Here is a 25,592-nt window from a genome sequence, read left to right as displayed (position 1 = left end):
AAAGATGGTGGAGGTGAACGGAGTGAGCTGTGGCATTCCACAAGGAAGCATACTATGAACTTTACTGTAAATGACATGACATCAGCTTGTGACTGCAATTTGTTCTTGTTCGCGGATGACTCAGCCCTGCTGGTCTCGGACAGAGACAAAAAGGCCCTCAGCTCTGAATCTGCACCACGTTCGCTGATAACAAACTATCATATTACACCTGGGAAAAACTGAATTAATTCTCTTAATCTCTTTGGATCAAATAGTAATCTCAGCAAGTCCGATGGGTTCTCAGTTGAAGTGGGTTACAATGTTATCATGAGAAAAGACGGAATTACCTACATATAGGTTCCATCCTGGAGGCAAATCTTTCCTCAAGTTTCCTGTGATAAAATGGCTACCAATGTATTAAAAAAAAGTCAACCAAAGAACAAGATTCCTGTACACTGTGTACAGGATCTCAATCTCCTCACTGGTCAGCAAAATTACTTTGAAGACCCTAACAGGACTACATGCACCTCATGGTACCACAGCACCTCAAAGGCCCTTAAAAACAAGACATCCCAAAACAAACTGGTCAGGCTACTACTTGGACTTACTCCCAGAACCCAGAAGGGTTGATGAGAGTACAGCAACTTGCAATGGGTCTGGTCTAAAAGATTCGCTATGGCTACACAAGATACCCATGTACCTGTCAAAATACTTCCTTAATGTCAACAAAGTCCACAACACCAGAGGGAGTTCAACGAACCATGTTCAACCCAGATTCAGCTCAAACAAGGGGTTAAATTAATCTAGCTCCCATGCCACTCAAATGTGGAACGCCCTACCAACCAACAGCCGTTAAGAAATGTGAATCCCTAGACTCTTTCAAACCGCTCTCAAAGCACTTCGAAACTGGCCCCTATAAAAAAAGTAAATGTCTCCCCCTCTATTTTGAGGGGTTTAATGTTTGTCTTTAGTTCAATGTTTGTTTTGTAAACACCATTGACAATGAAGGGAAAATTTACGCCATAATGTGCCATTTACGTCATATTGTCTCTTTATTGTTAATGGTGTTTATTGTTTGTGTTTGCACCGTTTGTTTTACATCACCATTACAGTACATCACCTAATCAACATGAGTTAGACTTTAATATATTCGCGCCCCTCACTTCACACGGGTGTGATTTTTCTATACACCTTTTCCCATTTTTCAAACCGTGTAGGCTATTTGGTGAATTATTTTGCATAGATAGATTTATGTGTATATTTGTATGTCTGATGAATTGAAAATGGAGGACCCTAAGGTAAACAAGGTAGTGATGGTTTTATCCTCTTAGCAGTTTTTGTATTGATCATTCTGTACTTGAACTGTACCCATTCTGCAATCTGTTAATACAATTTTGAACCAATCAATCAATACTTCTACAACAGCAGTCTAGATCCCATTTCCCAGAAGGACGGTCACTTTGTGATTGGTTAGTCGGTTGTCAGTGTTGTTGCTGTAGTTTACACAAAGTAGATTACACATTTGTCAATGCTGTTTCATTCATAATACATATTCAATAGTAAATGTTTTATTTAGTTTAGCTTTTTATGTCAAGCTAATTTAGCTAAACTAAATGAGGTTGCCTAACAACCAACAAGCCTATCACAGCGCGAACGGGCTATGAGACCTCTGGACTCGACCATACAGCACACGTTTTCCAAGTCAGGCTCGTGAACCAATCGGAACGCTCGAATGAAAGAAAACGACGCAGTCTCCTAGCAACGCCTGCGACCCATTCACGCCGTAAAGTGGAGGGGCAGGCGTTGAAATGTGTCATCATCTTCTAATGGATGCTTTATGCTTTTGTAGATGGACATTTGATTTGTAAGACGTACGTCGACCTATTAATAGACCTACGAAAACCCGTACATGTAAGTAAATTAGCTTACACGATTTCATTTGAATTGGGTTGGGAATTGGAAGCGAACTAACGTTGAACCTGCGATGCTGTCATTGTGATTTTTCTTCAGGCCAATCCTTATGTTTAATATACCTAAAATGAAAAGCAAATATTTACTAGGAACAGTAGGCTACCTGATTTGCTCCAACGTTCACATTTGAAGTCCTGATCAAGTCTGAGGTTTAGCAAACGTTTTTCCACAAACACGATGTAGGAGGATGAGGATGACCGGCTAGATTTCTGTCAAAGTATATTTCACTTTCATTTCATAGGCCTACCATTTACTTTTTTGTGAAATGAAAGTGATCTAACAGAATCTTGCATGATCGGAATCGGTGTGTAGATGTGAAATGTGTAGATATAGGAACCCGGCCGGCCCGTTCAGAATTGTGAAGTTGACGAAACGTCATGTCAATCCAAGCCCAAACTCGATATGTGGCAGTTTAATGTGACGAGGCCTACATAGCCGACATGAAAGGGCCTATGAATGGTGCTCCTAGCAGGTGATGCATTTATTTATTTATTGTTTAAGATATTATTTTCATGGAAAACGAAAGGTTATAAAATCCTATTATAGCTGCATATAGTGCATAATTAAATATATCTCCTCAGTTTACATGTAGGCCTATACAAGAATTGTATCAGTGCAGTGGAAAACGTATATAGCCTAAATGTCTAGGTTTTTAATGGGTACATTTGGAACAGGCTGTCGATAAACAATTAACTAAGATGTGTAAACCTATCTGTGTCACCTGCAGAATCGTGATCGTGGATAATGTTTGAGTTATCATTATCAATGTCAATGTGTATGTTTGAACCTTTCCTTCTCCACTCTCTTGGAACAGGCAAACATGAACAGTTTTACCAAACCAGAGGTCAACGGAGGACTGTTCTCCATGATGGTAACACACCTGAAAACATCTAAGCCTGAATCTGAGAGAGATTCTGGTTACTCAGGTTGGTCTCAGTTACTTAGTTATTGATTGAATGAGTGACTGACAAAATGTATAAACATATATTTGAATTATAATGACAAAATGCATAGAAAATTATATTTATAGTGAATTGATTCAGAGGGCTACGGCTACCCATATAACATTGATATTTAATGTTTTTGCTGTTGTACATCGTCCCTAGGTGATTGCTTCCATTTACAAAAGCCACAGAAGCCATGAGAGCTAACATTTACAGTATGTTACTGTTTGTGTTTTCATGGTACTCATGTTATAGCCGAGATCAGTGGTGTGTTTTCTAGGGTTTTTCGGAGGGTATACCATAATTATTCCCACACACACGCGCACAGGCATGGCACGTGCACATCGAAACTCGATGTTGTAGGTTAAGGAAAACTAAAAATATTTGCTTTGTAGTCTTCTTGTGTTGCCAGACAATCAGAGATCTCTGCGTAATACGTCTGGTGACATCCAAATTCAACTGGGTGGACACTTGGAAATAGAATAAAAATAACTGCATCGCAACACCAATACAAAGACTTTAGAGTGGTCCTTCATGTGATGGTAATAGGATAGGTTGTCAATGCAGTGGGTTTGTCAGCAGAGGTCTTTTTGGCTGTTCAAGCCACTACATTGAAGTTATAGTTCCTATCATCAGGGGGAGATCTCCGATCCATGACCCATGCTTTTCTTCTGCTTCCGCAGATGCCGGTTCCGAGTATCTGAGTGCAGTTGACCTGACTGATTCTGAAGACACAGGGAGAACCGTGTCTGCAGTGAACCGGGACCAGCCCAGCTCCCAGGTGGCCACAATGGGAGGCTCTTACTCTCCAATGATCATCCTGAATAACTTCATCTTAAAGCAGGTACAGTGTAGTACAGAACTACAGATATGTGTAAAATTCAGGTAATACCCATCGTAATATCGCATTTGTGTTATTAGAGTCATTACTGTGATTGGATACTTTGTGGTAATTAATCCTTTAAGCACTGTTATGTAGTTTCACAACATTTCTGAAATAGTTAAAGATGGAGTTTTGTATTTTTTCCAGTTTTTCATGTGTTTATGAGGTGACAGTACTTCATTAGACCCTTGGTGTGGTTGTCTATCTTCAAAATAGCCAATCTACAAGCTCCAGCTTGTACATCTGCTATTTACAGTAAAGAAAATACATTAAAAAACGTTGCCTATAACGGCATGCCCAAAATGGGGACACCAGGTTGAAAGTAGTTAACAATAATGGAGTATACAAACAAGCTTTTTATAGGTAGAAATGAGCAGACAAAATTGGAACTGGAACTGGAATTGTAGGTACTCTCAACTGATTGGCAACACAACTGAACATGTATTGTATATTTTGAGCTGGAGCACTATAGCAATGAACAATCAGAATCTAGTGGTTTAATATTTTAACAAAAAAATCGGACTCGTTTCAGATAGCAAAAGTATTTAGCATTACATTCAGCTTGTGGGCTAATGAAGTAATAATACCATGGTGAATTACTTACTGTAGTTTTAATTTGAATACTACAGTGGGCCACTGTGCATTGTATATTGTATATTTGTTTATTTGAATTTATTGTGTATATCTTTAGTTTGTTCAAACAACTTAAATGTAATAAAGATGTAACTCATCATTTATTTTTACTTAGATGTTTTTCAACATCTGGAAAAAGCTATATAAAAACAGGCCATCTCACGCCCAATAATTTTGGAAGTCAAGTATTAACAAAGGTATATGATGCTTTTATGACATGATTGAATAGATCACTCATTGTTTTGGACAATATCTGTAGGAGTATCAACTATCAAAGAAATGTGTTTTTGAAATCATAATGTATGTATTTTTGGTCGTAAAGGGCCTGATTAGAAGAATATGCTTTGTGTATTTATTTGCAGGATTAGCTGTAGACAGTCAAACAGACATGGGCAAAAACATGATCTCCACACCTGCGTTCAGCAGAAATAATTATACTTGTGGCATTATATACTTATATGTATTTGCCATCAAATGCAGTGGGTGATATTGCACAGTATATTGATGCATTTATTATATCAAGAGAAACAAAGACATATTTTGTTTCCCTAGACGGATCCTGTGGTTCCAGCAGCAAAGCAGTGGGGCTTTCCTTCATCTGTGGAAATTATACCGCAGTCCCAGGTGGTCCTTCTTCAACCTATGGTTCCAAAGGCCAGCAGTAGCTCTCTAAAGGCTGCCTCGGAAAATCACAAAGAATCCAAGACCCGCCTACCCATCCTCAAGTCATATCCCAAAATTGCCCCTCACCCTGGGGAAGGCACATCATCTAAACGACATGGAGCCTTTGCGGTGAGAGGAGCTTCAAGACCCAAGAAGTGTCCACAGCGCCACAGGAGGCACCACCATGGCTATAGGCTGCACAGCTCAGCCAGCCACCGGCCGGGAGCGCAGACGCCAGTCAAAAACATCTCCAGCGTTGAAGCAGCAATCACTCAAGCACAGACAGCTGACTGCCAGGAGCTGTGTCTGTCTCAGTCTGTCTCACGTGACTTTAAATCGGGGCTAGTAAACAACAGGTGGCAAGATGACGAGCACCAGGACGTCTTCATAGTGCGAAGCAACAAACGAGAGCGTTTCAGTAACACCTACAATATTCTCAAAACGTCTGGTCTGCTGGGGATCACCCTGCGTACAAAACAGCTGATTAAAGAGAACCGGCGCACTCAAAGCCAGCTGCGTCAGCTCAGAGAGCAGACCGTTCTACTGACGGAGGCCCTGAGCAGCGGAGATCCCCAACTTTGGACGAAGCTCCAGTTTGCACTGCAAGAAAAGGCCACTTCACAGTAATGGAGAAGGAACAAAGCCTCAGAGTGATCTCATTTAACACACTAGCACAACTACAAACTTAAACATAATATGAAGCAGAAGTACATCCACTTTTAGATCAGTGTGAGTTTTAGAAGCACGCTTTCAGTTCAAACCCTTGCCTATAATGACATTTTCTTGCCTCTGCTGTTTCAAAATCTAATATCGGTTGTGATAGGGCTGTTGGCTTCTAAGTTGAACTTATCAATTAATGCATTCCTTACAGCCCACATATGGACAAGTATCAGTTTTTTTTGTTGTGTACGCCTGGCTTCAATTTGACTACTGTAGAGTAACTGTAACTCTAAAAGCCTGTGTTAAACAGAAAGCTCAGTGTAATGGACACATGTGGCCTATATTTCTGCCCTATCAAGAACCAATGAAGTTCTGTAGGGAAACATATTTTTACTTCTACTGTTTAAAAAATAAAAATAAAAAAGCTATTTTAAATAAGATGCTATACCATATTTTCGGCTGCATGTTTTCATCTGTGCCTATACTTCACTGTTTTCTCATCATAGAAGAATAAACTACAATTTTATAGCGAATTGATTCAGAGGGCTACCCATAACATTGATATTTGATGTTTTTGCTGTATGTTAATTTTATTTATTTTCCATGGGCTAATTTGCTCATGAAAATTGTTTTGTTAAGATCCATATGATTAACTATGAATTTTCAGCTAGCTCCTTTTTAATAGAGGTAACTTAAAGCCTTGAAATAAGAACATATTTTATTGTAGCAACAATTGCTGTACCTAATTTATTTGTTTTACTACTAGATCTCGTGATCAATGCTAGCATGTTCTTTATGACTGTTTTTTTGTTTTCATGAAATTGTATTTATTGAAAATGTTTCTGGCTGACAAATTCAAAACATAATGGTTGTTTAGATCATTTGTGTTGCGCTCTAGCAGGAATATGACTGTGATTACAAATTGTAGCACAATTTTACAGCTTGCATCACTGTTTTTAGTATGTCAATTTGTCAAAATGAAATTGGTTTTAACGATTGTCAAGTTGCCAGTGCATTTTGAAGATGTCCATGTGGATGCTTGGCTTAGAACCAAGCCAAGGTTAGTGTTTTATTTCTTTGAGAGCTTAACTTGAAAGACATTTCATTAAAACCTTCAAAGAATATTATGTTCCTGTGCAACATATTAAATTGTGATGGGCTCTAAATGCATTTAGCATCGCTAAACCTACAGTATATTGTAGAAAGGATAATTTATATTGTTCAGGGCAGAACTTCAATTGAACATGAAGGTTGATTTCCTAACCAAAACTTTTTCAAGGGTTACATGACAGCCAGTCTAGCAGTTATATACTGTATATTGTGTTAGGCTTTCGAAGAATGTGGATAAGTGTTCAAACGGACACAACAGAGTTAAACAAAGGACAACAGAGTTCAACAAATGACTGAAATGTTGCTCATTGGTTTTGATTGATTCTGTTTTTTTTGTTGTTTTCTCTTCTCAAGGAAGTTACAGGTCATTACATAGATTCTTTGATTCATTCTATATATGTTCCACATTTTGCTTCAGTATAGGCTAGTAGCTCAGTGTAGACATGATTATACAACAGAACAGAGCTTGCTTGATGTCTTTGAATATGTTTATTCGTATAACAGGAATAGATCAAATAGTTCTACAAAGCAGAATTCTAGTACAGAATTCCACAAACTACATTTGTGGAATATAATAGCCCCCATAAATATCTCTTCAGAAGGTGTGAGTAAGATGTGAGTCCTTGCTGTGTCTTTTGGGTCAGGGACACAGATGAAGAGTAGTGTATTCGTTTTCTTTGGGGTCAACCTGTTTTTCAAATTTAAGGTACTTATTTGTTTGACTTTTATCAGCTTTCTTAATTGAAAATAGTTATTTTCCACATACAGCAAAGTATAAATTAGGCTTTAGACATGCTCTTATGGCACATCATGGTTAATACCCTGGATCATCAATATAGTGTGTGTGTGTGTGTGTGTGTGTGTGTGTGTGTGTGTGTGTGTGTGTGTGTGTGTGTGTGTGTGCGCGCGCGCGCGCGTGCGTGCGTGTGTGTGTGAGACGTGTACACACCTGGCTTTCATTAAACTAGAAAATACACTGGATACAAAAGACATTGTCACTAAAACTGGTCGCCTATCAATACAGTTGTCATGGTTGGCAGTTTTGTGCTGTGTCGACACAATTTCCTTTTTTGTATGCTAAGCTAGCCCTTGATGTCTGATTCAAATATCGTTGTGAAAACTATAACACAATTTTCCTGAATGGCTGATATTGTAGCATTATATTTATATCTAGAACACTACACTGGTGCTAAAACTACTAAAAAGAAAGAAAATAAATAGTAAAGTTGTGATAGTGTAGTCATTAAATGTTGACATAATAACCTGACATATGTCAAAAGGATCTAAAAATGGATCCACAAATCCTTTTTAATGCTATACCAAAACATATTTTTTTGTACTTGGAAAATGGAAAATCACTTTACTTTATATGGCTCCTGTCCTTCAAAGGAACGTGTTCTAATGAGTTCATACACTACTGCAGCAATTAATAAACATCCAATTACTGCATGGTTTTATACCAAATCAAATGAGTCAAACAACAAATGTCTCAGAATAAGAACAACTGAGAATGTTTCACATTTTGGTCATCACTCAGTCCAATTTGTGTGCAGTCGTGTCCTTTGAGCATGCCTCCACTGTCTGCACAGGAACTATAAGCCCCAAGATCCAGCGGTTTCCAAACACATCCTTAAGGTTGTCTCTCCAAGGACTGCGGCTTTCAACTAGTTGACCACGCTGCAGCTGACACCAGGTTTGTCCCCGGGCCACTAGCAGCATCTGCTGGCAACAGAACCCTGCACACACCAGGCCAATGCCCAGCCACACATACAGCATCAGCACCAGGAACAACTGCATGCCTGAGATAACTCCTGATGGGGAGAGTGGAGAGAGTGGACAGACAGAGCATTATGATAAGGTGGTCATGTGAGCCAGATTTCATTTAATCAACTTTGATCTATTCAGTGATTCCCAACCTTTGGGCTGGGGCCCACAGCTGGGCTGTGAGAATATGGCAAGTGGGCGCCCAATAATTGGCAAAGCTTTTCGTGACAATAACATTAACATATTAACAAAATGTAACAGCAAAAAATGCCATGGTATTTTTTAAACCTTGAAAATGTTTAATTGTGATACTGATAAATAAGAACTTAAAATACACTATTTAGTTTAATTGATCAAAGCCGGGTCACGGATTGGTTGATCATTAAAATAAACATGCTCTAAAGATGCATGCAGCCCACCCATATCTGACCACTTAAAGGAGCACTTCAACCATATCTTCATTATATAATTGGTCCTCACTATAAGATCCATTATATATCCATATATCCATTATAAGATGCCACCATTTCTTCTACTCATTCTGTGTCTCAGAGGGCTATTGGAAACCAGGTTTTATCATTTCAATTTTTTTCCTGATATGTCTTCTATTTCAGCATGCTAACTTTCCAGGAAGAGAAAGTCTGTAGTATCTATTATTGGAATCCCCACACCCCAACTGTGAGACACAGAGTGAGTAAATTGCCATATTATAATGAGCATTCGTGAGGACCAATTGATTGATTGATTGATTGATTGATTGATTGATTGATTGATTGATTGATTGATTGATCGATGATTGATTGGTTGATTGGTTGATTGGTTGATTGGATGATTGAATACTTTATTACAGTTTGCAATTTGTACAGAGTAATGTTTTACAATGATTGTTAAAAGACTAAATGTACACAAAAAGCTCTAGGGGCTTGTTTCCATTGTGGTTCTGTGAACCAATTATATGAAGATTGAAATACTTAAAGTACTTCTTTATCAGGGCAGCCATGTTAAGTAGGCACTATAGCAAACACTTTTGATATTTTCAAGTGAGCCCTGATCCAGAAAAGGTTGGGAATCCCTGATCATTAAAAAAAAAAAAAAAAACTAAACAACCTACCCATAAAGAAGTAACCAGTGGAGAGGGGTAGAAGAGTTAAGAAGGTCAATGGGTTCTCAAAGGAGATGGAATATTCCACAGTAAGATAGGCCACACCAAGAACCAAGGAGTATAAACAAGTGCATGATGTGTAGATGCAAAACATGATGAAGTAACGCATGTTTCTATTGCCAATGCAGTTCCCTGTAAAAAAGCAGTGGTGGTCCCTCTTGAGAATAACCTTCTTACAGAGTTTGCAGAAGTGACGGCCATTGAGGAGGTAGTGGGCGTCCACTCTGTCTGGGCAGTCCGGTGAACATACTGGAATCACAGTCTCATTTGCACTTTCAGAGGGATATTTAATAGTCATGACATAGTTCCCCAACGCATTAAGCATCAGGAAAAGGAAAACGACTGTATGAAGTATAGATCCGGTCAGTGATGTTCCTGGATGCGGGAAAATCGTTGGGATAAACATAAAGAAATGCAAAAGGAATGTGACTCCTGTAGCTGTGAAAAAGTATGTGGGTGCTACAGCATTTAAAAGTCTCAGTTTCAACATCCTGGTCAACATCGCTCTGTGAAAGTAAAGACAGATGGCATCAATATTTAACAACAACACTGGATTTTTTGTCTTTGTGTGTCGTGTCTGTAGGAATGTGGGAATGGGGTGAGGGAGAAAATGGGAAAAAATGGTATGTTCAAAGTTCAAACTGAATTTAAATTGTTGAAACCTGCTACCAATAAACATATATTTAAAAATTATATAATAATGAATTGCATTTTTTAGGCGCTTTTCCAAATGCTCAAAGCGCTTTACAATGGTTCATTCATTCATACATTGGGATATATATATTTAACAACAACAACAACATCTATAGGATAACAAACAACGACACTAATAACTGGCTTGCCAGAAGCCTTGATCAGATAAATGTTGAAGCCCCTGTAATCTGTTATGTTAAGCTTTTTTGAAAGCCGATTAGAGAGGGGATAAATCGTCATAATATTTAAAACCAATTAGGCCTAATTGTATATAGGCTATACGATTTAAATCAAAGTTATTTATGTGGAGCATTTTCATGGGGTTTCCCATGTTGTTCCTTTATAAGACTCCTGCATCTACAGAACAATAATACGCAGCATTGAGTTCATATGCCCTCCAGGCAAGGCACGGTATGTGATCCTTTCCTTTTACTGTCTGCAGCTGTTTACTTAATTGTTTGCGTTCCTTTGATCCTCGACCAAGACATGTAGGACAGTCTAATTAAAATGTAAATTTCTCCTTAAATGGAAATACTCAAATTGTGAATGACGACACACTTAATGTAACGTTTATACTGTAGAAAATCGTTGACAGCAAAGTCAGCAAGCCAGACGGAATTGATGGCCCAGGACACACAGCAACCTCCTTACCTGCAGATGTGTCGTGAAGGAGCTGTCCTTTCAGCACCACGCAGCCCAGAACAACTCGTTAAAGCCCGATTCATACTTCGTCGCAAGACGATGTCGCGCGTCGAAAATAGCCGACCTACAAGCTCACAACGCGGCGAGGATGCGGCGCGTTGTGAGCTTGTATGTTGGCTCTTTTCAACGCGCAACACCGTCGTGTGACGGAGCATAAAGTAGGCTTCATTGGTGCCGATGATGCCATGGATCTGTCTTTCATGAGTGAAGCTGCCCGCTCGCTGCTGCGTGGCCGCCTATCGTTCGTTAGCGCCGTCTACTGGTCTGGATGCGGGCCTGCGATTAATGATAATGCATTTATATAAAATTTGTTCTTGTTTTTTCGTGGTCTGTGGAATTTCACTAATCACAGCACAGCACGTCATCTTCAACTAAAAGCTGGTTTTACAATTGCTGCACCTGTACAGTACAGGGTTTGATGAGGTCAGATCAACATAAGGAATGTCAGAACAGGTGAGCTCATGGAGATTAAGGGTGGCAGCGGGGGCAGTGTCTTGAGTGTACAGGGTTTGATGAGGGCCCAGGTAGCCATGGGCCAGGCCTTAATTTTCGGGCCTGTTGAGAACTATATCCATATATGGATATAAGTCAGAACCTGTTCTGACTTATATGGAGATCTAAGGGTTTGAGGTCAGATGTAGAGTTGCTGGCCAATATTGATGACATCAGGGATCTCCATATATGGGCTTAATTGCGACAGTAGGTCGTATTATTATGACATCAGGGATCTCCATCCCTGATGATGATGTTGATTGTGTCACGTGATGTCACGATCGAGACCTGCATGGGCTGCATGAGATTTTGAGTGATACACACTGACTGATCTGCGGTCCAAAATCTGCTGTCACGACCATTTCTTTAAGAATAGGAAATACCTGCCTTGATACGAGAGTCTTGTCATATCATTATGACCGATGGCCGTCTTACTATTGACCCAAGGCTTGAAAATACCTTCAGACATAGTGTACGACTGTACGTATCTGAAACACTCGGCTGTTTTAGGAATTGCGATCATGCCTAATGTCCAGCAGGTGGAGCTTTTACTTTTCAATTCGAGCGCAGTCAGAATTAATATTTTACATGTAGTAGCTATAGCCTAGTATCAATGTTTTGTTTTATATTCAGTAACGCAGGCCCATACAAAACTAAATTCAACCGTTACTAACTTTTCGATGTCGTCTTGACACAACGAGGTACAATAACGATTTCGCCATAAAACCAGCACAACAAATCATTTAGGCTATTATTTACTGAGGTTTTTTAATTAAAAAATAAATTAATTGGCCGTACAAATTTATGCAAGGCGGGATATAGCCTCCTATATAGTGCATTGGACATCCTCTTATTCAGCTTTTAACGCAGGTGTTTAACTTAGCCTAGTAGGCTACAGACCGCCCCCGAGTAGGTGGGAGCTTCTCGTTTCTTGGTGGTAAGCAAACACGGCATCCTCTTCATCTGACGCTATAGGCAGAAGAACAACCATTGTCAAGGTGAGCATTGTGAATTCATTTCATTCCACAGGGGGAATACATGGATAGGGATAGTCATTCTGTGGTTTGTTCCGCATAAAATGTATGAAGTTAGACGCTATAGAGAAACGTGCATGGGCGTTATTGACTGTTCGTCCGAGTGCTGCAGTGAATGAACGGAGGCTGTCGAGAAATGTCTCTGTCACAGCAAGTGAATCACGTTACTGTAGATTCAACGGATTCTGTGCAACTACAACTGACAATGCCTCACCGAAGACAGTCACAGGAATTGTTTCAAGCTCCTATAGTGTTATTGCATCGTGGTTTTTATTAGATTTGTTTCTGAGAAGTGTACAAGTGCTGCAGTTGCTGTTCACATTATATGCCACCTACGTGGCGATCGCGTTGACACAATGAGGGGCTGTTGGCACTTTACAATCAGCCCTGTATGAGATTTATATAGTATACAAATACATATACTCCTCCTTCCTTATTGGTAGGCTACATGGCTATTCTTCATGTAGCATAACGAATGGTACTCGATACGTATATCCCCAGCTTTGTTATCTAAGTAATTGGCCTGGTCGTTCTTATAGTTCTTGGTTGTTGTTAAGGGGACCTATGGTTTACCAATCTTTCTACACTACCAATTCTAGTTATATTGTATTATTATTTTATTGTAACTGCACCAGGGCTCTATGCTGTAGTACTCAGACACCAAGCCTTAATCTCATTGGGCTTCTGACCTGTTGAATCAAACAATAATTTACACTACACTATACTAAAAACTTTGTACAGAAAGCAAACTTTATAGGCTACTCAATGGCTTGTTTCAGAGAAATATTTCTCAGTATAGTAGTATATGATAATGATAGTATATGATTTATGCTGAGTAGTACTTCTTTTGACTATACCCCTATATCTCCTGTGTGAATATTATTATTGGGAAAAACAGCAGTGGTTTAAACGTAATTAGGTTGTGGAAGGCATTGACATGTAAAACAAAATGTGGGACCTATGATGATACCTTTTTGAAATGATAGTAGGCCTGAGTTGGAATCAATGTGTCTCATCCTTGTAAACTACATGGATAAGGATAAATGATGACCATGATGGACACTGTTGGCTTTCATTATTGTTGCATTGCATTCTACGGTTCATTCCACCCCTCCTCCCCCCTCTCTCTCTCTAACATGATTTCATGCAGTGGCAAGACTTTGGCCGGTTGAAAATGTTTGATTTACATAGAAAGGATGCAGGACAATGTTGTTTTGTTAGTATCCAAGTAAAAACAGTTCAGAAGGGTCTTTGCTGACATTTAAAGATGATCTCTCCCTCACACTGCTGGACCAGATTACCAGTGGACGTGGTCTTCATAATTGTCTCCACCAGGCCGAAGGCATGTGGGGAGAGTATGTTTTGCACTCCGTCCGTCCGTCCGTCCGTCCGTCCGTGTGTCCGTGTGTCCGTGAACAGCTAATCTCGGCCACCGTTAACCCGGTCGATGCCATATTTTGCACACACACTCCCTGGATGCCAACCATGAACCTCTGCCCCAAACTTTCCAGAACGGCCTGTTATAGCGCCACCAGGAGGCCGCTTTGTGCAAAACAAGTTTTTGCACAGTACACCTACAGATTTTGTCCAAACATCACGCAAATTGGTACACAGTCTCTCTAGAGCCATTCAACGAAACGGGTCTTTCAGATTTATCAGACTCCATCCTGATTGGTTAAGATTGGCTTCCAAAGTTCACAGGAGTGCTCAGTTTCAAACAAAATGCTGCAAATCATGAACACATCGCGTGATTTCCGTGAAATTGTGCACCCACATTCCCACTAGGCCGAGGACGAAATGCCACATGAACAATTTCAACTCAGCCTCAAGGTGGCGCTATAACTGGCCGAAAAGTGTTTTTACCTCTAACTGCACGGATCTGTGGATAACCTGGTGGAGACCTGTGCCCGGAAGGGCACTTTTTCTAGTTCTTAATGAGACCATGATTTGAGCATATTGTGGTGGAAGAGAGCTTTTCGTAAAAGTCATGAGAAACAATAAGCCTCTTATACAGACATGAATGTGGTTGGCTCATTTCTTTTTGTGTTTCAGCACTGTATGTATATGGACAGCTCCGTATACAGCACTGGCAATCCACACAGAATAACGGTAGATGAGGTGTAATCTTTTCTCTTTTTTTGCCAATGGATTCCCAGATTGGAAGAGGTGATGTGGCTTGCTGTTTGATTGTGTATTTATAACTGTCTTATATTATAAAGCATTATGGGATTGATTCTGTAGATCATTACAAGAAGAAGTTATTTTTTTTCTTATTAGGGCACTATTCTGTAATAATAATGTAAGTTCCCTTTATGTTTGACAGCTCCTTGTTGTTCCTAATTGTATTGTGAATCATCATGTGTATTCTACTTTTCCTCTTACAGCAGCTATTGTTTTTTAGCAGTGCTAGCATTTCCTGCTAGTCAGCATGGGGGCTATTACAGTGTTAATTTAACACTATGGATTTTACTGTGTACAATGATGCCATCCCACACTGTTATTTAGAATTAGGATAATCACCAGTATAACACGGAGCACAGTGCCATCAGCCTACTCTACCCACAATGCGCTCTTAGGCATTTGGTATGTAACTAACCACCCAGACAAATAATTAAACATTTTGTTGTAATTAGATATGATTCTCTAACGTTTTATCTTTTCAGAATAACTATTTTGCCATGCTTTCACCCTTCTGGTCAATCAGTTTTATAGCTGTTGGGGATGTTTTATCCTATCCTGAATTAAATACCACACTGTCTGATATTTATGCTCTTTATAATAATATCACAATTTAAACTTTGGTTGAAACTGGTGTAAGTGATTCTTTATTTTGTTAATTAATCACACTAATCCTGGCATACATTCTTTTGTGGTAAAAATAGAAAAAAACGCTTTGAAATCGAACTGTGGATGTAACTATTCACTGACAAAGCCTAATGTCAACTCAATACTGTAAGTAAGCAGTGAATTTTTGAACTACATGCCATTAACAGTTTGGATTTCCAACCTAAAAGATTAAACACCCAATTAATCACCTGAACAAATCCATTAAGGCCTCATAGTGGCGAAGACAAAGATTGGGCTCCATACTTACTGGTGAGAGATGCACCGTATTCAACATTACAGTTGCATGGATGGAACTTTCCTGGCTTGAGCTGGTCCATTCATCATACTCTGAGCCAACGATTTTTAAGTGAAAGCCAAATTGATTAGATATCAGGGTGAAGCAATCCGGGATGCCCCTAGGTCCTAACGAGCAGCGTTGTATAGACACAGCAGTCCCCTGGGGCCTCATTGAGCATTCAGCAATTAGAGAAGAAGCAATTGTTTTTGGTGTGCAAGGTAGTATTGGTGGACGGACAGATCGCCTGTTTGTTGATGCATGGACACTGTGGGTTGAAAAACAGCAACAACTTGAATTGTTATAATTCCCATATTTATCTCTCGTGATATGGGTTCATGCGTATGCAGACTGAGCTATGTGATATTTCACATCTGTACTATTATCCCATTTTGGGCGGGAACCCCTTTTTGTTAGCATTATGTTATGCTTTAGCTATTGAAAAATAGCAGATCTACAAGCTCGTAGCGCGCCACTCGGTGGCGCGCTATGAGCTTGTAGGTCTGCTATTTTTTTTAATCGAAGAATGACTGACATAGAAACATAGCTTTTTCAGAAAACTGTCATTTTCAAACAGACATTTTTAGAATCTGATGTGGTTGAATAGCAAATGCTGGTGGATGCTGACATCTGTGCTGACCCAGCCACATCATCATAGTGTGCAGTCATTACTCCGCTCTTTCAGCCTTCCGTAAGAACCAGGCTGAGCAGAGTTGCTGCCGTGGCTGTTAAACAGTGCTTTCAGCAGCCAGCATGGACGATCTGTGTATACATTTGTATGTTGTCGCTGTCGGGCAGAAACCTTGTTTGTCCAAAACAGTTACTTTTCCAAAAAGGGGACAAAGAACCTGTGTTCCAATGGATCCTATATAACACTGTCTTTGAACATGATGTCCTTGTTTTTTATGTATGTCATTGTAGACAAATAGTCATCAACAAACACATAATTTTAAGGTGATTTGTGTGTGTGTGTGTGTGTGTGTGTGTGTGTGTGTGGGGGGGGGGGTGTGTGTGGGGGGGGGGGATCGGGGGTCGGTCGGTCAGTTTCAGCCGTGACATTTATCAAAGCTCCGGCCAAAAATACGACGGGATCAGCTGTTTACGAGCACTTGATAAATCCCGTGCAGACGTGAGCGTATGGCAAAACCCATGTTTGAATTTAAAACAGAATTTACATTGATAAATGAGGGCCTAAGAAGGTACTGTACTGGCAAGTGGCAAACAAGAAGTTTGTGGGTGTATGTGTGATATGTGATCTTAACATAATCACAGTAATCCTTAATCATATTCCGTCATTCAAGGGCCTTTGGATAGAAATGAAACAGACTCCATGCAGTCACTTTCAATTAGTGCTGCAGAGGCTTGAGTGTCTGCGACTGTGACCAGCTGTTGGTCGTTGATGCATCAAGGAAGGCAATATGTTTCTGCACAAATAGGTCTACATCTATTCTAAGATCGCATCTTAAATAAATGTTGTGAAAATGTGTTGTGACTTTAATGGAAAAGTATTAATAATTTATTTATTTATTAATCTAAATGTAAGGTTGCAAATATGCTTATCGGTGTTGTGAGGATGAGGGGTTACCTGGAAAATATTATTCTCCCCAAGGGGTACCTGGGCCAAAAAGGTTTGGGAATATAAAGGATGGTATAAAGGATGAGTGCAGAGAACCACCCTGCCATTGTTGTAGAGGTAGTGACAGTCAACATATTGTGAAACTCTGTATACTTATCCCCCTCAAGCTGGATCTCTCAAGCCAAGAAACCAACCCCACTATCATCCATATGGCACTATTTCCCACTTCCAGAACAGGCTGTATACTCTCTATCCTCTTGAAGAGTGATTCTCTCATTCATGATGATAACTACCATTCATGATGATAACTCTATCATCTTTCATCCAAAATCCAAAATATATATATATTCAAACAAAACCCCTGAGCGTCTTGAATGAGAGCATGAAAGAGTCTCTGGTGATGCATGCTCATGCATTCATAGCTTCCACATTGATTTCTTTTAGCTAGACTTTAATGGATATCGTGTTACTGAGTTACTATACACTATCCTCATCTTTATGTTCATCTAATCCATGTGGATTATTGAAAGGCTTTCCTGTGACCTGCGAGGAGTGAGTCAACAATCCACCCCTTGGGAGTCGGTTGGTGTGTGACGGGAAAAGCCAGCCTCTCTCATTTCAACTAGGAACTTATCCAAGCCTGCTAAGCACGCTGCATAGTGGGAGTGGCTGGGTTTGGTTTTGACTGTGTGGCCTGCTTTCACCTGATTAACCCCCCATTAGGCGGTGGAGTCCTCAGGTAATGTAAAGGAGAGGTCCAGGGACTCCAAGTCACTCCATGCTGATGCTCTCTTAGGATCACAAATCAATGTAGGACCACAATGGAAAGTCCACAGGCCAGGACTATTGTGTGTTATTAGTTTAACATTTCTGTCTAATAAAGTATTCAATCAATCAATCAATCATAGGCTCAAGCTTGTAGGTCAGCTATTTTCGCGCAACAAACATTATGACAAAAATAAGGCTTTAGGTGGATATTACTATCCCACGACTTAACCGAGCCGGAGGTAGTATTATAGTATATTTCTAGTATCCACTGCAATGAAGACTTCACTTTCTGACTCCATATTTCAGTGACTGTACCATCAGCGTCTCAGGCACGGTGGTGATATTGTGCACAATATACACAGGAAATGCTTATGCATATTCTAATGTCTTTGAGATTAAGCTGTGTGTTGAGTGTTGACAGCGGAAATGTCAAACCATGAAATGGTTACGTCAGACGGAAGGAGCATTAACAGTGGCTAGGGAGAATGGCACGTTGAGTATCAGACGGTGCTGAAGTTGGTGTTATTTTGGTGTTATTTTATTCATGGTAATTGTCTATTGTCCTCGGAGGCACGCTTTTTTTTTACCTGAGGGTGACTGACAGTTGATTAGGCGACGAAGTGCTCAAGTCAATGTGAGTCCACACTGTTATTTATGGCTCATGCTTCTTGACAGCACCACCTCTCCCCCGCATTCTGCCCTTTCCCCGGGCAGTGTAATGAATTTTGAAGATGGCTCTTCTGGTGTCATTTATTAGGTGATCGCTCAAGTCTGAAGATGCGTTTAGTTCATAACCATGAACTTGTGTCTTCAGAGATTAAAGAGGACTTCATAATTATGTACTGTATGCCTTGAACTTAAAGATGGAGTGCCACAATTTTTGTATTTTTCCAGTTTTTCATGTGTCTATGGGGTGAAAGTACTTCATTAGACACCCTGGAGTCGTTTTTATGTCCAATGGTGTAATAACTTTGTATTTAGGGTTTCTTCCTGGAGACTGAACCCTTGACGGTCAAACGGGCCAATGAAGTAAACACGGATAGTGTGACGTAAAAGAATTGCACGCACACACGCACCTCCCCCTCTATACATATTTTTGAGTGGTGCAACCACTCCTACATCCAGCAATGTCCGTGTACCTAGGTAGGTAGGTACCTGTATGTGTACATGTATGTATGTATGTATGTATAAGTGAGCACAAGTATGTTACTTATTTATACCAGTAGGGGGCACCAGAGTACAGAGAAGAAATTGGAACGATAGTGCACCACTCGGTTCACACTGGTGTGATTTTTTAAATACGACAACCTCTGTGGGCGGAGCTGCCTGCCACATACACACGTGTGAACTGAACGCTCTGTGCCTAACTGTGTGGCAGATTTTCAAACAGTCATTTCACACATTACCAGTTCACAGCAGAGCAGACTGTTTTTCGTTAGATTGGAAGCAAGTAAATGTTCACGTCGGGTCCTCAGGATTAATCAAGGAAACCACAACAAACCATAGCCTACCTGCTCTGCTGTATAGTTGCTCTTGTTGTTCTTTTTTTTTTTTTTTTTTTTTTTTTTTAAGATATTTTTTTGCGGCTTATGCCTTTATTGATTTTTTTTTTAAGGGATAGAAAGTAGGCTGACAGGAAACGGGAGAGAGATGGGGCGATGACATGCGGTAAAGGCCGTGTCGGGTCAGGGAGTCGAACCCGCGGCACACCGCGACTGGATCACCAGTCCGGTGCCCAGACCGTTACGCTACGGCCTGGGCCGCTCTTGTTGTTCTCAAGGAGTAGGTTGTTTCTTTTATAATCACAGTGGTCGGGCTTTAATACAGAGTGTAGTGTCACAGTGCATTCTTGTTGGCTGTTGTAGTCAATATGTAATACTTAATACGAGGCAAGTCAAGAATTAGAATCTGTTGTTGTGTCGCGCTGGAAGTCATGTTGCCATGGCTGGCTATTACAAGCTACTTGGGCTTGTTTTCATATAAGTAACTTTCAGGGGAGATGTGGTTGACTTGACCAATGGTTCATGTGAAGGACCCTCAGATTAATATGTTGTTAAAAGGATTAGTGTTGTTGAAACGTTTTCATAAATATTCAAGGCAATTTTTGTGACTTATTTTTGTGGACTTGGCCGCTTGTTTCTTTAAATCTGGCGACTTTTGCTGAAACAATGCAGTCAGAAGGAACATTCATGTTGTAAATTGAGTTATTTGATCAGAGCAAAAGTGGAGAGTCTTCTGTCCAGAGCATCATGTGCCTAGGCAGTGCAATTGTTTTGTGTCATTAAAGGACAGTTTTAATGCCAGGGTGCTTAGCTGGAGGAAATCAATAGCCTACAATATATTGGCAAATTAATAAAAATTATTCATGCTAAATGATCTATCAAACTAATTGTTTCTGCTGTTAAACTATGATTTAATTGGATGATGAGCTGAGCTGATTGTGACAATAGGGTCAATATAATTGGAGGAAATAAATAAATGATTATAAAAAATCAATCAGAAAAAACAGATCTGATATGGTATGGATGCGTGGATTATATGCCTATACATGGATGGTGGCAGTATAAGTGCATAATGGTGCTTTATATACGATATCTCAGAAATATGGGAAGTGTTCACTTCTAACATTCACAAAAACATGAGTTCTTGTTACATTACAGACACCAATTTGTCATTTTGTAAACAAAAGGGCAGAGCCATGGGCTGTCCTTTTTATAAGGAGGGGAGGGACTAGGACAAGTGGGTGGTCTTAAAGGAGGAGGCGGAGTGACTGGATTAGGTGGGTGGTGCTACGGTTAAACTCACGCATACCTAATGAACTGGTGGGTGTGTCCACATAAAACCATAATTTTAACAAATACTGTACACTTCTTTGAAAAAATTATACCTCATATACACCTAAATACACCTGATGATCATGTTTAAGTGTGGAAAAAAATCACGGCACTCCATCTTTAATGAAGCAGAAGGCGATGATTACCGTGTCTAGTTGAATGGACAAGTAGAGTAACTATGAACCATAAACCGTAAAAATGAAGGTATGAACCCAATCCAATTGAACCATGGAGCTTGGTGAAGTTATGCATGTGAAAATATCATTGTGAAATAATGAAGTGGCATTTAAAATGTGGAATGTGAGCGAAATTTTAAAGCAGTGTTGATGGTTTGTGCTATTGTACGCTGCTACACGACTAACATTCTCTGTTATATTAACACGTGATGGTTGGACATGTGATGGTTGGACTGACATGACCTCCCTGCTCTTCTATTGAATCATTTTATTAATGAACTAATTAATTAATTATCAAGACATTTATTTTCTTAATCTAGTGCATTGAGTAGATTTCTGTAGCTGGCCTTGGTTTACTTACAGCTTGCCCTTTTCCCTGCGTCAAACTCATGTTTGTTCAGCACTGAACAGTGTTTTCCTAGTCTCTCCAATGCTAGTCACTCGCTGCTACAAATTGTCTAAAGCCTCGCTCCAGGCTGCTATCTGCTTCCATCCATAGTTATGAAAATCATAGAAAACACGGTGATTAATATTCACCTATAGATGAGGGGATGTATCCAGCTGAATAAGAAATTGATACTATCAAACAGTGTGTGCACTGCAGACTGCAGCTTCTGTGTGCATGATAAACCCAGTCAGTGGATATGAGAAAAGGAGTTGGAGAGAGACTGGGAAAGAGACAAAAATCTAACTACAACATGACTTGGCGTACTGTACATGACTGCTGACTTGCTGAGTCATGTATTTGGAACTGTGACGTTGGTACGATTGTGCTGTGATCCATGTTTTAGAGACAGCCTGTCTAGGGGATTTCTGTTCTTTTTCTTGGAGGTGGAAAGAGGAAGGACTCCCACTGTTAGCATCAATAGCCTGGAGACACTACTCCTCTGGCAACCAGATCCAGAGCGAGACAGACACATTTGATGGAAGGGGATGTGAGTCGATAAAGGTGTGTTTGAGCTGCCGTGTATCAAGCTCTTACTTTGTTTGAGTTGAGTGTGCGGTTGCCATCATCAAATTAGCTAATTGTTACGCAGCGCATTTCTGTTAAGTTGTCCTCCACTGTTTAATGGTCACAATTCTTTGAAATTGCTACTATCAGCTCAGCTTAATAGGTGGCTGATGCTCTGCATTCCTGCTATTTAAGAAGAGTGTCTGTGATAATAGAATTCTGTTTGTAAATAATATCAGTTGTCACAATTTTCTCTCAGAACAATATGATGTAATCTAAGGATACTGAGTTTTCTAATCACCTTTCTGTAAGATGCTGGTTGATTTAGATCAAAAAATAAGTACAGGTTATACTTTGCATTTGATTAGGCTTAAGCGTTATTCTTTATGACGCAAGACTCCTACTGTTTCTCTGTGCCATGAGCACATTTCGTAATTAAATCCCGTTTACCGACCTCTAAAGCAGAATCCTTTGAACTGGTAGAGCCGGTCTGGTGCACTCTTGTAACATAGAGAAAGTGTGATGCAATGAGGAAGCGGCTGTGACATAAACGGGTTTTTGTAGATGATGTACTGTCAATTGCATGAGCTATCTTTATGTCCCCTGCCCAGGGAACATTTGATTCTGATTGTCTGATTGTTTGAGTGCAATCGCAGCTGTGGCTCAGGAGGTGGACGTTTACGAACTGTAATTGTCCCGGCTCTTCTTGGCTTTGTAATTTGTATCGTACCTTCAGAAAGATATTGAACTGCTGCTGATGAGGGTGGTCCCTTGCATGGTTGACTCCACCATTGGTGGGTGAATGTAATGCACATTGTAAGAACTTTGGATAAAAGACGCAGCCCGTTGCATCAAATAGATGACAAGTTGTGTCTGATTTGACCATGTTTTAGATGTTTGAGACAGGACACCCCGGGGTCGATTAAGGACTTCTATGTTACTTACTTCTATATTACTAATCTAATTACAGTATTATGATCTGGGGGCGTGTAGTATGTCATATTGCAATTTTGGGCATGTTAAGAAGCGCTTTTGACACCCCGCGGAGTGCGCAAAACGGCCTTGAATTAGTCATGGGTGTGTTTAAGGCGTGTTTGAGACGTACCCAATCAACATGTCCGTACTATTCTCTTTACCAGTCAGCTGATGTCACATACGGAATGCGCACTTTGGGGGTCGTGGTATGACATTTCTTCAGGCTGGCACCATAGAAGACATGACATGCCTTTGTCACATTTGGGTTAATTATTCCTATTGCACTGCATGCTGTCACCTTTATGCCTCAAAAGAACAGACCCACCTTTCAGATCGGAATGGAATTGCGAGTAGATAGCAGCATATTGGCAAATTGCCAATCCATGCGTAATTAATTAATTCGATAACGATAGAACCATGTACCATACAGCGAATGAAAGCAAGATTCCTAAGGAATATGGAGATTTTTACATTTAATAAAACGGTTGAGAAATGAGAGAACCATGAGTGTTTATAGGCTAATATCAACGTTTTTTTATGAAAGACAAACGGGCTGTGAACTTGAAGAGCTCAATCACCATCCCGACACGGAAGAAATATAGCCTAGTGCATGCATGTATATGCACTGTTGCATTTGCACACAGTAGCCTACACACGCTCTTTATTTGTTTCTATTGAAAAACACCAGTAAAATAACGTTTATTATATTTTATTTCATTCAAGTCAAGGAATGAGTTGAATGCGTGCTGTAATGCTGTGGCCCCGATGGTATGGTCTTCGCTGAGTTCGCTCGTAGCATTTTATTGAAGAAGACTTGTGTGATACAGCATATGAAAGCACATTTCCCACGGATTATGGAGATGTTTTTATTTATTTTTAAGGTTGAGAAATGAAAGAATTATGGCCGTTTCTAATCTCAACATTTTTTTTAAATAGACGCAAAACGGCCATGTCTCATAGAAACAAGTAAATGGGTCTATAAAAATAAGCGCATATAACAGGGGTCTGTAACCTATTTTAAATGAAGTGCCATGTTTTTATTTTCTAAATAGTGAGTCTGCCATATCCAGATTAATTTGAATGACACCACATTAAAATAAAAAAACATATTTTGATTGTCCACAAATATAAATTTCTTCCTTCTTTTTAAATATGTTCTTGCACATTGTTATAATGATCATTATATATCCCCCTGCAGTCAGAGTTCATAGTTTTAATGAATGAATGTGATGCATTGTGAGCTGGTATAGATCTGCTATTTTCAAAAGTAATCTTTTTATTTAATTTTTGGATTAGCTGTCCTTAGTTGGGCAAATGCATTCATCTGGGGATCCTTGACATGGGAATGTGCTTGTTTTGCACTGGTTTAAACAACATTAGGAGAAAAGCCCAAATAACCACTTTAGAAACAAGAAAAGCAATCACACAGAAAGCAACTTTACAGAAAAATAAGCCGCTTATAATAAACAGACATGGCAACACTCTACCAGCTTCCCAGAGCCGCTCAAGTGTCAAATCAAACAGTGCTTTTTGCGTTTATGAGGTGGTCAGACCCACGTCTAATCGTTATGCGCTGAGTGTCTTTAGGTCAAGGGGCTTAATAGCAAATTGCGCAAAGCGAGAATAATTAACATATGGACACTCCCACAATGCTAAAATATTCAGGGACGCGGTATGCCAAATGTGTGTGCGTTCAACACGGGCCGAGTGCGTTCAACACGGGCCGATATGCCTTTCATAATATGAATGTGCGCAGAGCGAGGCCAATTTATGTATTTCCATTGGTAAACCGCACCTTCAAAATCGACCTGTCTATCTCATCATACTGTATATTGGCCAGGACATGATGATTTACCATTCTCTGATTCGTGGTGCAAGTCAGGTGCTGCAGAGTTAACAGAAGCCTTCATGTTCACACCACATGACACAGCTCATTTGGGGAATGCTTCACAGGGCTCAAGCCCGCTCCTGACAGCACATCTGTAAGTGTTTTTAGCAGACACATCAACCCAATACGAGCTGTGAGTGAGAACGGCACTTCTGCATTCCAGTGTAAAATGGGTAGATGTTGCCCCAACTCGACACTGAAATGAGATGACATATACTTTATGAATCCCTGAAGGGAAATTGAGGCGTTTACAGCAGCATGATGTGATCAAATAAATAATCTATATTAACACAACAAACAAAAAGACATCAGACATAATCACACAAGAACAGGGCAGAAACAGAACCATATATGCATTAAAGACAGCGTTCGCATGCATCATGCAGTCTAATGGCAGTTGGCATAAAATAAAGTTAGTATCGCTCTGTTTTCATCCGCGGAAACAGCCTCTGGCTGAAGGTGCTGGCTGCATCCTACAGCTGGCCTTATATGTAGCCTTTTGAGCCGGTCTCTATTCTATGAACTATATACCGGTAAATGCAAACTGGATCTGCAGTGATCCAGTGGATTCCTCCCATTCCTCCCATGTCACTGTGATTCACCATCTCATGT

At 40.0% G+C, this 25,592-nt stretch overlaps 3 protein-coding genes across 7 annotated transcripts in view; 2 read left to right on the top strand and 1 right to left on the bottom strand.

Annotated features, from left to right (window-relative positions):
- The first annotated feature begins 1,769 nt into the window (after window positions 1-1,769).
- Window positions 1,770-6,481, top strand: cipca (CLOCK-interacting pacemaker a). Its single transcript, XM_083791245.1, has 4 exons — window positions 1,770-1,890; window positions 2,765-2,876; window positions 3,578-3,738; window positions 4,963-6,481. Exons 1-4 carry the CDS (start codon window positions 1,810-1,812, stop codon window positions 5,698-5,700), a joined length of 1,092 nt encoding a protein of 363 aa, XP_083647371.1. The 5' UTR covers window positions 1,770-1,809; the 3' UTR covers window positions 5,701-6,481.
- A 1,895-nt stretch (window positions 6,482-8,376) lies between these two features.
- zdhhc22 (zDHHC palmitoyltransferase 22) lies at window positions 8,377-10,271 on the bottom strand (the record flags this gene model as incomplete). The annotated part of the gene is made up of 2 exons (XM_083792222.1): window positions 8,377-8,654; window positions 9,719-10,271. The coding sequence occupies 2 exons, from the start codon at window positions 10,269-10,271 to the stop codon at window positions 8,377-8,379; spliced, it is 831 nt and encodes a 276-aa protein (XP_083648348.1).
- A 2,292-nt stretch (window positions 10,272-12,563) lies between these two features.
- The window catches only part of tmem63c (transmembrane protein 63C), a 45,135-nt gene continuing 32,106 nt past the window's right edge, over window positions 12,564-25,592 (top strand). For 4 of the 5 annotated variants that reach the window (XR_014570898.1, XR_014570899.1, XM_083792710.1 and 1 more), the window contains exon 1: window positions 21,996-22,114. The gene's annotated coding sequence lies outside the window, so the exon portion shown is untranslated. Of the gene's footprint in view, window positions 12,655-21,995; window positions 22,115-25,592 lie in introns of those variants that run through there. The other variant, XM_083792709.1, reaches the window with a different exon arrangement.

The sequence above is a fragment of the Protomyctophum parallelum genome, assembly GCF_964188405.1.
Source record: "Protomyctophum parallelum genome assembly, chromosome: 20".
NCBI classification, from domain to species: Eukaryota; Metazoa; Chordata; class Actinopteri; order Myctophiformes; family Myctophidae; genus Protomyctophum; species Protomyctophum parallelum.
This window is presented reverse-complemented; position numbering and strand designations above follow the sequence as displayed.

Bases quoted from the DNA above. Each gene is read 5' to 3' on its own strand.
- cipca (XM_083791245.1), top strand. From the start codon at position 1,810: ATGCTTTATGCTTTTGTAGATGGACATTTGATTTGTAAGACGTACGTC. The intron at 1,891-2,764 runs GTAAGTAAATTA...CTCTTGGAACAG, and splicing joins ACCTACGAAAACCCGTACAT to GCAAACATGAACAGTTTTAC. The intron at 3,739-4,962 runs GTACAGTGTAGT...TTGTTTCCCTAG, and splicing joins ATAACTTCATCTTAAAGCAG to ACGGATCCTGTGGTTCCAGC.